Source organism: Lingula anatina, chromosome 1 (genome assembly GCF_051362555.1).
Source record: "Lingula anatina isolate TDL-2025a chromosome 1, LinAna3.0, whole genome shotgun sequence".
In the NCBI taxonomy this organism is placed as follows: Eukaryota; Metazoa; Brachiopoda; class Lingulata; order Lingulida; family Lingulidae; genus Lingula; species Lingula anatina.
The window spans coordinates 41,500,356-41,515,185 of NC_141767.1; the positions used below are offsets into that span (position 1 = coordinate 41,500,356).

At 38.9% G+C, this 14,830-nt stretch overlaps 1 protein-coding gene across 4 annotated transcripts in view; it reads right to left on the reverse strand.

Annotated features, from left to right (window-relative positions):
• The window catches only part of LOC106167474 (uncharacterized), a 22,555-nt gene extending 8,433 nt beyond the window's left edge, over nt 1–14,122 (reverse strand). Inside the window, exon 1 of one of the 4 annotated variants that reach the window (XM_013546295.2) lies at nt 13,716–14,122. In XM_013546295.2, the coding sequence (XP_013401749.2) occupies nt 13,716–14,079 (364 nt within the window). In that variant the 5' untranslated portion in view covers nt 14,080–14,122. Of the gene's footprint in view, nt 1–678; nt 5,036–5,085; nt 7,981–8,448; nt 10,218–13,715 lie in introns of those variants that run through there. The other 3 variants (XM_013546263.2, XM_013546271.2, XM_013546286.2) reach the window with 3 other exon arrangements.
• Nucleotides 14,123–14,830: the final 708 nt, after the last annotated feature.

The window sequence follows — 14,830 nt, forward strand, 5'->3', positions numbered from 1 at the left end:
GGGCCAGGTAAAAAAATTATCTCTAGGTAAGGTCATTATTTTCAGGTTATGTTATATGCATTTTCTTCATTCTGCTAGTGTATCAGAGTGAAACCCCAATCATTTTAATGATTTATAAACGATTATTCTTTAATGCCCTTATTGCCGTTATATTATACAATCCGCATTGAACAGAAAAAAATCGTTAAAAACCGTTAGATAAGCTTGAGGGATGAAAATAAAAATGAAAAGAGACCAAATTTATCTTCGATAGTTTGCGCTTTTAAGTTGTGTGCGTTTAAAATTAAAAGAATTGTGTTTAAAGTCGCCACATTGATCTCAGAAGTCACAGATTTGCGCTGAATTAGGTCAACTTGCATGGAGGACCTGATCTTACTATATCTATTCGTTACCAAAAACAAGTTTTTTTTAATTCTATTTAATTCACATGAGAAATTAGGCCTACACATCAAAGATATGGGAGGAAGTAAGTACGCCGAACTAGTGTCAAGGTCACGTAACCGGAAAAGATCGAACCTTATGTAAAAGGTCATTTGGAAAAAAGTCCTACCTGAATAACAATATGGAATCTTTTTTAAAATTAAATAGGAATGAACCCGTTCCAGATGTTAATCTTGATGTTGGGGATTTAAAACACCATTTAAATCCCCAAAAGCAATCAATACCAAGGCTACCTACATCGTGTGGTCATCATCTCCTCACAAAAACTCCCTGTATAGGGCCAGTTACACTGACAAACCGGGACATCCTTGTAGATAGTGCAGCTACCGTTGGCACCACAGTTACGCGGGCAGAATTTGTCACAGTTCTCTCCTGTATAGTTATCGTAACAGTTACACTTAAATGCCCGTCCCGTTGGCATCATGACGGTAACACAGGTTCCATTTTTACAAGGGTAATTTTCCGGGCAGGTGCCCGGTTCCCAGTCCGAGAAGTTGTTTACAACAGGAGTAAAGATGCTGTGTTGATCAATTGTTAAATTGTCACTGTTTTCCAAAATAGTCGGGCGTCCATCCGGGAAAGTGACCAAAACCGACATGTTCACAACAACGGTCAAAAGTAACGTAAATATTCTCTTATGGCGCATTATTTTTGTCTGTTGTCGGGTGCAGATTAGGGATTCCTTTCCATCAGAATGAAACCTGAATGTCAAAGATATCAAGCAAACACTGCCATGAGTTGATTTCCAATTTTTTTAGAAAAACACTGAGATTCTGCCACACGTTGATTACATATAAGCAGACGCTCTCCGCCTTGCTTTAGGACAGATGTCTCATATGACGTGTTGACAACGACAAATCCTGCGATGTTTGAACTAACCAACTTCCATTGTATGCCTCACTTTCACAATGTGACAAGCGGGTATATGTCACCAAATATATTGAATTAAAATGTGTCCTTTACTGCAGTATTCTACCCTAAGACGCCTTCGATAGCGCAAAAAGACATCAAAAACTTCAACTCCAAGGTACCATAGGCGTAAATCCTTTGCGAAAACAACATACGTCATCTTGTTAATTTGATTGTCACCATAATGACATAAATATTCTAAGTTGAAGTAATTCTATTCCGAGGATTAATTCCCAACATTTTTTTCACAGTATACTTCAATGGCGACTTCATCTAAAGACCAAAATGTTCTCATGATGTTTGAACCAAAACTTCCATACAACTCACCATCATGCATATTGGTATTGCACCGTCTGTGGATATTATTTTATATGACTAATTATAAAGTCAATTGCTGTGTGCTGTTCAGTTTGCCCAAAGCGGTAGATGATCGCTAACTTGCATGACAATAAGGTCAAAAAATAATTACAGTCACTGTAACAGCTGAAAGGCACTGGGACCGAAAAGGTAACAGATAAAGTAAAGGTGGCGGTAGTGGGAGTTACTGTGTGCTTGCCCCTAAGATATATCGTATTCCCGTACAAAACTAAGAGTAACCATTCTTTCTAATCATGACTTGTTGCCCGTCATTGCAGTAGGAATAATAACAAGTTCTATTTTGATTCCCCAGTAAAGAACGAATAACGTTCTAGGCAAAACTTGACTCAAATCTTCTCGCCTATTCCCCAAGACATGCACTTAGACACGCATGCAAACAAGCACGCACAAAAGATATTTTCCAAAATTCGCTTTGTACATTGGAAGCCTAGGTACGTGATTTTCTAACTTTTTTTGTAATTTAAGGGGTGTGTCGGTATGTTTCGTGTAAGCTTGGATTACGTATAATCTGTTGTTAGTCTTCTTCGATGGGAATGATCTCATCTCAAAAAGTACATGTCATCAAGGAGCATGTATAGAAATATAACGCCTACACTATTTAGTTACTTAACCTCAAAACACTAAAGGTATAATCATTTACCCAAAATATGTACTAGTATACACGAATGTTATGGTCAACTCAATCACAGTATTATATCATTCAACTGAAGTAAGAACTCTCGGGTTACTTCCTTCAGTGACTATAGAATCTCGCCTGTGATTGGCTGCATGACGTCTTTCAATAAACACAACAGAAAAAATATCTCCCCTATTGAAAATAATTTCTTAGAAGTACATAAAGGAAAAAAATGTTAAGTTGGACAATTGGCAAAACAAAACAGACCCCTTCCATTTTCAATCTAAAATGCAATTCATAGGGCCCCAAAAAAGTTAATGTGAACGAAAACCTGACAGTTCTCATCTGGTAAAAACTATTTATTCACATGTTATATTAATCTGCAGTTCGGCATACATTTATCAATGCTTTAGCAGCACTTGTGCCACTCATTGTTATAGGAGGTATACTTCAGTAAAAATCACTACCAACACATTCCATTTGGAAGTGCGTCACCCTTGGTATTGGATTGGCTAATCTATACATGTAATTACGAAGGACATCATTTTGGTTCTGTATTAGATGAACAATCCACCTTTTCTCTTACAGTATTCCATATGTCGCTTTCGAAAGATTTTTTATGACAGTCACACTCTTTGGTACTTTCATGTTGACAAACTCATTCGAGGACATGACATCGACATAAAACCAAATGTCATGTAAATGAATAAGGAAATACTCAAATGTAACATCTGAGGTGCTTAAAGTAAGATCGCGTTTCTAGGTGGATACGCACATTTACTCGCTTTTCAGATTCCATTTACTCTTCACTAAAAACGTCACTATTTTGAATAGCGAAGTCGCTCTCCACCGTTTTAAGATGGTCTTTTACATTGACCCGTGACTTAGATAACATAATACTGAAAACCATACTTCGTACACACCAATGATTTGAATATAGAAGACTAAGTCTTTGAGGTTAACGGCATTTTATAAAAATTAAATATCAATGGTAATTGTACATCGTCTAATGTAAAAAAATATATTTGTCAATTAAACAACATGTGAAAGCTGTTGGGTAACTGTTAACCATATAATGATAAATATATAAATAAATACTTTTTCGACCATTGAGATTATTTATTACGGCTGTCGAAGGTGCTGATGTGTTTATCCATTCGGTCGCTTCACTTGCTTGTCCTTACTCTTCAATAAACCCTCGTTAATTAGCTATCACTCTCCTCAACATCTTGACAACCTCTGTTCACGACCAGTTAGGCTACACGATCGAGCAACTCGTCCTAATGGGAGCTGGCAGAATATTTGCGATCACATTTACTTTTTGGTGTAATTCGTGTTCTATGCCTACCCCGATACAATACACTTGTCAGAAGATATTCATGATAAATATTGTAAAACGCCAGTCTGGCCCAAGTCAAATAGCCTACCCACTGGCCAGGAAAGCGCTTAAAAAACATAAAAGGGTCAGTGAGGTATTGGTCATCTTGATGTGTCTTGCTGGAAAGTTCGAGGTAGAAAAATAACTTTTCTAAGTAGAAAAAAAAACGTTTTCCTTCCAAGTTGCCCAATTTGTCTCAGTTTGTCTTCCTTGTTTCATTACAAAACGGTGGTATAAATCCATCGTCGCAATCGCATACAGGGTTTCCCGGTGTCTTGGCAAAACATTGGCCATGCCCATGGCAGTCTAAATCTCCACAGTCGGTATTGCAGTCCGACCCAGCCCAGTTTTCGTGACACTGGCACTGGTAAAAAGGACCAGTAAGACGGGGCGAAATCAAAGTCAAATTACCCAGCTCTATCTCGACACAGTCTCCGTGGACGCATGAACCACACATCGAAGGGTTAAGCCCCCTTTTGTTTGCAGTCGTTGTGCTGCCATCTTGGTCTGTTGGTGACGTTCCAGTGCTCGAATGCAGCATGGCGTCAGGTGTCACTGTTGATGCTAACTCTTCAAGACAGGAGCACTTACATAATTTTTTATCAAAGCGTAGGTTGCTAATACCACATCGTTTGAGAAGTCTGATGCACCCTTCTATATCACAGTTCTTCTTCTCGACTCGGTCAATGTTAAACCCAAACGCTCTACTGCTGTATCTGCTGTACTCCCATAACACAAGGGAGACAAATATCCAAATGGCCTGCTTCAATATCATTCTCAATCAAAATGTTCGAAACGTGTTTTGGAGTTCTTATCAGTCCACTTATATATGCTTCATTATGCATATAAAGCATGTGAAAACTTCTGAATATTTTCTCAAACTAAAGAAAGCAGCTGAGACATGTGAAAGGAACCACAGATTTGGTTGCCATGATGTGCGTCATTAATGCTTTTAATTTGCAAATGAACCCGGAAATTTCGCTTAAATTGACCACACATTGAAAGTTCAAAAGACTCTTAAAAACGTTGAGGAGGTGCGTGCAAAGAACAACGAATGCCTTTAAAAGACGTTCACAGGGACATAAAATGTCAAATTGACGTAAAGTTACTGATGCATTGCTATGGAACTAATTTGAGGTTATATACCAATTGAGGAAGTGGCAACTGGCTTAATTGTATTTCGTTTATTAATAATTGTATGATTCGTACAACAAGTATGAAAAATCTAAAGGATACCCTAAAACCGCAAAACATTCCCATTCAAATTTATTATTTTTGCACATTTAGAATATAGGTTATTCACATTATAAAAATCGTGACTATTTAATACCTATAACCGCTACACATATGCTATCTAACTTACTTGCAGTCGCACTTGTAGTCGGCCGAAGTTCTTTGCATTCAGGTGGCATATACTGATCGTGGCAGTCGCACACCGCATGTTTGGTACCATTGACCATGCATTTACCATTGCCATTACAGTCTAGTGAGCACTCTGAGTTGCAGTCATGTCCACCCCAGTTGTCATAACACTGACACTGATATGACCGGCCGGGCAGCCCAGGGAGAGCAAGGAATTCAGTTCGATTCATCGATATTTCAATGCAATCGCCATGAACACAAGATCCGCACAGAGATGGGGAACGGGACTTGGCGGCAGTGACAGTACTTTCATATGGAATGTTACAAAGAGGTCCCTTCCATCCTTGATCACAAATGCACCTGTCAAACTTCGCAAAACCACCCAAACTAAGAGATTTGCATTCACCATGGATGCAATTCAGGCGGCACTTTCGAGGAGTAGCAGAAGAAGAAGAAGAAGAAGAAGAGGTGAATGGTGCCACACTGGTTGTCATTGCGTCCCCAGTACCATTACCAGTGGTATTGAGAGGTATAATTTGGTTATTACAGCTTGATCCAAACCACGTTTCGTGGCACTTGCACTGATAGACGTATCCTGGGAGATTGAAGCCACCCGGGAACGTTCGGGATAAATGCGATGTGCCCAAAGCAACTCGAATACAGTCTCCGTGGACACAGGTTCCGCACATCCACTGGTAGGTTTTGACGGTGCTGGCGTTTTCTGTTATAGGCAGTGTACTGAGTGAGCGTAACGACGTACCGTGGGTAGTTATTTCAACGACGGGACTGTCGCAAAGGTACCCTTGCCAGCCGGCATTACACACACAGACTGGGAAATGATAAAGCAGCCTGCACGATCCATGGAGACAACTCAAATCGCAAGGAGACGTTGTCGATGATGACGTGTTATACGTTGTCCGTTTTTCGGGGCTTGAAGTGGTCGCATTGTATGGTATGACAGGTACAGACGCGTTTACACACCTGTAGGTACATGTCGTAGTGTTGAATTCACAAACCTGCCCAGGCTTACACAGGTTTAGCGCTACGCGACACAGATTCATAGGGCATCGTCTACTCTGCCTTTTTGAACGATTTCCTACTGACACCTCCTCAGTAAAACTCGTTTCCAAACGGATCAGGAAAAAGACTAAGATCACATTTAGAAAAGACTTCATCCTTCCGCAATCCACTGCCGGATACTTTAAAACCTCGAAAACACATTGAAAAAAGACTAGAAACTGTGTCAAAGGAGAGCTAATCATCATTTGAGGTCAAGTATGACGAAGCACGTTGAAATAGAAATGAAGGAGACACATTAGGGTCGTTGTCAATATCACGTCATGGGTGAAATTAAACTTTTTCACTATTAAACCGCAATTTAATAGCGACCTTTTTGGGGGTTTTCAATTCATTTGCCGTTCCTTTGATACTGCATGTATATTTTTCCGTTACATTTTAGAACTGCGCGTTTTTACTCAATGACCGCGATCTACCTGAGATTTAAGACGCACCTTACTTTGCAATTCAGTTGTTCATGAATATGGTGGTCAGAACAAGAGATGAAAATAAACTTACCATTAAATCAATTTCATGTGACACGAGAAACAAAACACTTTGGAGACTATGGGAAACAAGCACCAAGTTCATTTATACTTTTAAATGTGCCCCATGAACAGCGAGCCAATAATTTTCTTTTCTTTTTCCTTCAGCAAATACTATAATGTCAGCCTAAAGCAATTTACCTTTTTTTTTTTGCAGCCAGCATTATTATACACGTGAAGGTGTTGAACCAAGCAACTCCCTGCCAGTGATATTTCTATTAATAACCTCACTGTCTGTATTGAATTGATGAAACTCCTTAACAAAAATACAATATGTCTCCTCATTATTTCTCTACTTTAATCAATATTTTTAAAATCCTCTATTTCTTAAAATTTTCACTGGGTAAGTGCTTTGAAAAGATCTCAACATTTATCCTTATCCTAGACTCAATCTTTAACGCCCAGACTAACGTCCCGTGCAAAGAATCTATCAAAATCAACACTATGGGGAACTAATGAGTGAAATGTTTTTCTTTTTATCCAAACACAATCTTTGCTAAGTCATCTAAACATTCCACTTCCCAGTAACTCACCGCTTTGGTGCTTACGGCGGTTAATATCTACGTATTACAATACACTGACTAATGCCCATTACTTAATTTGTCACTTATTTTGTATATAAATGTGTATCATAAACGAGAAAAGGGCGGTAGCAAGCAGATAGCAGTAATTTACATACCGATACTCCGCATGATTTATGAAAAAGACCTAAATTGAAATCTGACAAGGTGAAAACATTTTTGAAAACGGCGAAACTACGTATATAGAGAATAAAAGACGGCTATTCGACCTTCGCGAAGAAAAAAAATGATTTCAAGAAATCAGAAGACATGCACGTACAAGTTGAAACAATTTCTCTGTTTGAAATAATTTGATATGCGGAGGATGATTTCTACCCGCTAATGAAGCAGTAACATTTGATTCTCGGAATCATGACAGTAACTAAATGTTAAAGTCTTTTTATAGTTGTTTTTACCATTCTCTTCAACGCGTCACGCAGATTTTGCCGTGTGTTTATTAACTAAAACTTATTAAGGTACATCATGCATTAGGCCTTATTTGGTAAAATGCCGGGTAGACATAGTTTGTTGTCATAGCTAACTTAAGGAAATAAACGGTCGAGAAAGCACAGAGTATGCGAGGAGATGTACGTTATTGTCCTATATAAGAAGGCAAGGGCCCCATTGTAGAAAGAGACCAGCACGAAAATGTGCGTTAACACTCCTGTTTACGTTTTCTAATAGCCACGTGTACAGGTAATAAATATCAGAAAACGTTAGTTTTTAGGAGTGCTTATGCACGATTTTTCGTGCTGGGGGGGGGGGGGTTGGACAAAATTTTATTGTCACTTACGTCTCAATTGTTTAGGCATGACATGTTGTAAAACAGTAACTGCTCCCTAAAAGTCCCCCATTCCGGTGTAACGAAACTGAGGGTCCATGTAACAGAAAGTCCGCCCTCCATTTAGTTATGATGGTTAGGGCACCGGTTAGCCTGACTTAAGTGGGTCAAAATTTAGGGCGAAGCTTACCTGTACAAATGAATGGGAAGCGGACTCTTCATCATGGGGGACTCACTGTCACGCTACACCGAGATACGTGAGAGTTGGATCGTACGTGGGCGCTTTTACTTTAGGTTACGTCAACTCGGAACTATATTTTCTGTTTAAATTTGCGAGATTTTTAAAAAACCCAAACTCCTACAAAGGCACTAACAAACAAGGCTACCAATACGCATTCATACATATTCATTCATATACCTACTTGCCAGAGTTGAATTGGACGGTTTGGGCTTATTGCACAAGGGTCCCGTGAAATTAGGATGACAGCTACATCGCATTCCATCACTGACAACCACGCAATTCCCTCCATTTGCACAGGTCAAGTTACAGAAATCACTGCAGTCCGCTCCGGTGTAGTTTTCATGACAGGCACACTGGTATCCTCCAACTTCTGGAACCAATATGCAATCCCCATGATTGCACCGGCCGCATTTTTTGTCGATAGGGGGCGGGGTCAAGTCCCGTACTTGAGTATTGTTTCTGAGAATTGCAGGTATGGTGACTCGCGGAGGCCCAGACACACAGTGCATCTCGCCTTCGTCGTTTATGTCACAGTGGTTCTGATCTCCGCAGGACAAATCACAAACCTGTCCGCAATCGTCACCTATAAAGCCGTCGAAACAAATACAAGTGTACCTATTGATACCTGCATAAAAAGCACACATTCCCTCCAGACACGGCCCGTCACAGTATGAAAATTTGGAAGTCGTTGGAATGACCGAGGCAGATGTAGAGCTGGCATCTGTAACGGGGATACAGTCAACTCTGCAAGTTGCTTCATCAAAAACACATTCCGTGTCGTCTTCGCATGGGTTTAGGAATGGTTGACTGCACAGATTGTAACAAGGGGCTGCCGAATCACCATCAGTAGTACTGGTCGGTTTTTCCGTATTCCTGGACTGCGTGGTTTCTGACGGCGTGGGTGACGATGTGGTAGGCATTGGTATACAATTTGGACGGCAGGTAGAGAAATCAAACTGACATAACATGCCGTCGTCACAGTTTTTGAGAAAAGGCATAGCACATACATCTAGACATGAGACTGGGGGAGGGGTGAAAGGAACTGTCGCCCTTGCAGTGGTAATACTAGCGCTTTGGGTCTGTCCTGGAATGTCAGAATCTATTTGCCCAGCTTGAGTGGCACTTGGCGTACTGTTATAATGGTCCGATCCTGTTGTGCTGGTAGGGCTTGGGGGTTGAATGCAATTCGGCTTGTAAGTTGAATAATCAAAAACGCAAAGCAGACCGTCTTCGCAACTTTTTAAGAACGTCATAGCACATTCATCTAAACAAGCCACTGGTGGCGGTGTAAAAGCACCAGTCGGCACAACAGTGGTTGCAGTTGTACTCGTAGGCTGTCCAGTAGAACTGGCCAGTGACAGATTTACGGTAGTCACAGAGCTTGTTGGTTTAGTGGTACTTTCGTTCTCAGAACTTGCCGCTGTGGCGCTTGATGGTTCAATGCAGTCGGGCCGGCAGGTAGCGTAGTTAAAAACACACAGCATGCCGTCGTCGCAATTCTTCAGGAACGTCAAGTCACAAACATTAATACAGGATAAAGCCGGGGGAGCTACTCCACCTTGCCGTTTCATTCTACTAATCAGTCCAGCAGAAGATACCAAACTGTCGGCCAACAAAAAAAAACAAAAAATATAAACAAACGTCGCCGTTTTCCAGTGTGGATCCGCCATCTTAATCGTGTGTACTTACAATAGTGACCACATGTAGCTTGGCCAGCGACCTATATGCATACACACTATTTCATGAGTATGGGAGCGTTAGCGTGATTCAGTCACCGTAACATCCGGCCCTGATGGAGAAGATTGAAGCCACCCGGACCTGATGCTGTGGATAACACAATAGAAGCCACACAATCATATAAATAGTCAGAAAGACCTTCGGGGCGTGAGTTAGGGCATAAAATACGCGGCCAACGTCATCACGCATTACGTCTTTTGTTCACGGCCCGTCCCGTCATCCAGTAAAAGATAACGTACATAGCTGTGTGAATGGAGCCTCATTATTATAAAAACCCTTTCTGTGGTCGCTTTCAGAGCCATAAACACAAATCGAAAAACATTCTCGCTTAAAAAATCTAGTCACAATACCTATATATACTGTACTAGTAGTTTGACACAGTTTTACGTCGCCCGATGTAAACAGCTGACCTTTTATGTCCTTTCACCATAATCGATGATCAATTTCATTCAGTAACAATCGTTGTTATTAATCAAAACATTTCTTAGAGGTAAACGATAATGGTTTTTTAATAAAGAACCGACGATGCATCTTGATTTACTTGACATTCGGAAATGATCTCTGGGCAGTATAATAGTTCAGTGTTATATTACACAACTATCTGTAATTCTCTACAGCAAATCATGATATTCTTATTCAACCGAATTCAGCTATTGTGACTACAAAAAAAAAAAAAAAAAAAAAAAAACAACCTCGAATGAGCGGTTTTTACATTACGTAAAATCAGGTAGGCCTATATATCCTTTTTATGTATTGTCAGAAATACGGAAGAAACAATGTCTCTTTTGTCTTTGTATTTCGTTAATATACATGTATCTTCATATAGGGCAATAATCACATCTTATTAGCAGTCTTACTTCCAAATAACTGCATTCAACAAGTGCACATTTAAATCTCTGCTATCATGCACTTAATATTTATGTTATTCATTATAGAGTAGAATTAGGATAAGCCATACAGAATAAAAAATGGTCGAGAAAAGCGAACAGTTAGTGCTCGTGCACTTTTGTTTTTACAAAATTATTGTCTCGGAACTTGGCTTTTGACGACATTTGATACTATCATAAACTGTGAGAGGGATAATACAACTTGGGTCCTATAGCACAAACATCATGATCATGCTCTGATACTTTATTGCGTTTTTATATTTACTGTAGCACTTAGTAAATAGCGGTATAGAAAAACGCAAATAAAAGTGGTACATAATGTACACGAGGAATATTTATGCTACCGTGCTTGAGACCCAATAGGCGTTTTACTTCTCTTCAGGAGAGCCCCTACCTTACCTTTTTATACGAAAAGAGGGAAGTATATGAATGGAATTTTTTTTAATTTGGGTGTTTTTGTTAACAACACTTATAAGGTAATATAGGGGGCTACGTACAAAATTTCAATGTAAACATGTTTAGAACAACACGAAATACAGTAAATAGAAATGCCCTCATGTGAACTTGAGAAGGCACAAAATATGGTTTAGTAGTGCACTGTAAATAACAAAAGAAAATACAAATATTACACGTAAGACCAGAAAAAGGGGGGTGCACAGTGGAGTACATATGAGGTCCTTTAAAAAAGCCCCAAAATGGAAAGAAAAGATAAAAAGGGAAGTGGGAAATTTTTGGAAAAGAAGGAGGTACAAGGAGACCAAACATGCCCCTGCCTAATAACTGGCATTTTTATAGAAGCAGCTGTTTGTTTTGTCTATAAAGGGTGGTATTTGGACCTCCATACCTATTGTATCCTTATAAATGATACACATAAACTCTATTCTAAGCCAAGAACAGGCACTTACCATTTGGTCAACATCGGATGATTCCGTATTTGTGACGTTACTATAAACTGTGCAGTGCAATATGTTCTTCCTAAATTTTTGACATTCATAGGATATGTCAGGAAAATTATATGTCATGATATGACACATGAGCGATTTTAGTGAATGTTGACATCGAAACATATCTGTGAGTAAATCATGAAACTTAAGTTTGTGAAAAAATATTATAATTCGACAATTACATACAGATCCTGATGAATCTATAAAACATCTTATTAACAGCTTTTGTACATGGAGATTTCATTCTGAGTACTCAATAAACAATACAGCTCAGTCGCCACAGTTATTTGATGAACTTATTTCATATCCAACCTTGATTACCTCGGTATGGAAATATATTTTAAAAAATAAACTTGTCTGTCAGGGATGAAGTAAAGTAACATTTCCCACTTTCATGAAAGAAGACAAATATGTGTACTGACAACTGACATCGCCTGTCACTAATTCCAACTTTGTCTGAAAAAAAAATACTATATGTCATAAGAAATGAGAGTCCATTTTAACTGTGTGGAACAGTCAAGAGTCATATGTGGGTTGGAAATTGCAATTACATGGTCTACAGTGAACGTATTATACTTGCTTTGGTTGTAATTGTAACTTTTACCGTCACTCAGAACAGCAGGACTCATCGTTGCGGACTTCAGGACAATGATGTCGTGTCATGTGCATACTACAGGGGATGACTCACGTTTTACACGTATTCACTCTATCAGTCCACCCTGTTACTGTCGGTAAATTTTCTATCAGAGCTCTTCTTTTTATCTACAACCCGTGGCAATTACCAGAAAAACTCCTATAGTGATTAATTATATAGCCGGTGATACATGTACACGCTATTGGAAGACCTACTTGTTGTGAGTACATGACCTTAAAATCGTGACATTCGTTCCTAATGATGCTATTTGATTTAATGGCCTATTTGACATTTACATGATCACCGCATGATATATGGTTCGGGCAGAAAGTGGCATTTTTACGGATTGATATTCTTTATAGTTTCTTAAAAAATCGAAGTGACAAGAGAACAATGTCAAGGTCACATATACTGTATATATCGTATAATATGTACACAAGACGAAACACCGGATGGCGTGTTTTTCGTCATTATTTTATCTAGTTAGTAATAAAAAATGTGTCTTACTGTAAAATAATTTGTAATGGTCACAACCGAACTTGCACAGAATAAAAGAACAACTGTAGATCGGGGTCACTTAATGCCTCGTTACATCATATTTGACAATCACTGAGACTGATTTTTTTACGTTTTGTGTGGGTGGAAATTGAAATATTTTATTCTATTTTGTTCAGAGATTCACCTTAGTTACATTCTGCTAGCACACAATAATTTCCTTGTTTGCTTAAACCACATTCACCCTGAGCTGTGAAGGTAGGGTTAATTTGAGGTTAAATGCCTTTGTCTAAACCCAATTAGAAAAGAAAGCGACTCACAGACGTGTTGGTCCTAAAAATAGTAAGGTCATTTTTTTTTTTGGGTTCATTCTATATGTGTATTTGAGCACTATCAAGCCCTTCTCATTTTATTTAGATATGATGATGATGGTGCTTATCATTAACAAGAATCTTATTTATTGATTTTTTTAAAAAAGCTCGCAAAGTTTAACTATGTATTGAAAAAGCAGACCTAACGTCATTTCATCAGTCCATTACTCTCCGCACTATCAACTGCATTTCGTGATAACTTATTCGGGTGCAATCATTTCTATTCCATTTTTATTATTGACAATACATGTATATACAAACACTATTGTGCATAGGGTCTCGTAGAGAAAATACAAGCAAAAAAAAGGTTATTTCAAAATAGTACAGCGAAAACTACCTTCAGTTGAATGTTAGTATTATCGAAGAGCAGAAAACCTCACCTGCCGTGGGCGGCTCACCGCAGCTAAAACCACTCCATCCTCCGTAACAGTTACATACAGGCTTGGAATATTCCGGGTGTATTTCACAGGACCCGTGGGGCCCACAGTCCAGGGGACAATGCTGATCACAGGCCAGCCCAGTCCACCCGTCATCACACGAACACGAGAAGGCTGGTAGATTCATGAACCGCAGACAGATTTGTAGACAGTTTCCGTGCACGCAGCGGATTCTGCAACTGTCTTTGGGAATGGACTTTTTCTGACACTTGTTTTCCATTGCTTCGGTGGACGGGAGTAAAATCCAAAGAAGAAAAACTGTGTTTAAAGTGTGAAAAAGTACCATGAAGCTACATCCCTGCCTCATAACATCTGTGGCGGAGTTTTCTCAGCAGTCATTCTCCCAGCTAAACGTGCGTGACGCGCTAACATTAACCCCTTCATTAATTCCACTTTAGTCCTTAAGTGTGGTGTTTCCAAAACGGCGTCGAAAGTTTAGCAGAATACAACTTTGTGGTAATTGCCAGTCTTTAGCAGATAAGGCTTAGGCTAATTGTAGGCTACATTTAGCATACTTTGCATATAATGAAGGTATTTAGGGGTATATAGTCATAGAGGGATCTTCAGTTGCGATAACGTAACAAAATTTACTAATTTGTTGTTATTTTCTTTTTTTTTTTAAGAAACAAAGGACGCTGATGTTTTAAAAGTTTTAATTTTAACATCGAAGAATGACTCCATCCATTGACTGTTGCTTTAACATTAATCTCCTTTAGCTCAATTTTGTACAATTCAGAGAGGGATCTTCATATTGAAAAAATTAGTCATACCAAGTACAAAGAAAGTATATATATATATATATATATATATATATATATATATATATATATATATATATATATAAATCAATTGTGTATTTTATGTGACCTTGCACCGATTCTTTATAATATTTCAAAACACTTAAATGCTACTGACAAAGCTAGTTGGTGCACGCAAACAGTCATAGGACACTCTGGGAGAGGCTAACTCCCATAAAATGACTGAACTGTCTGAAGGTAGAATGGCATGAAAAAAGAAAAAAGCCGAGAGACCTGGGCGTCTCCGTTTAAAACAGGCAT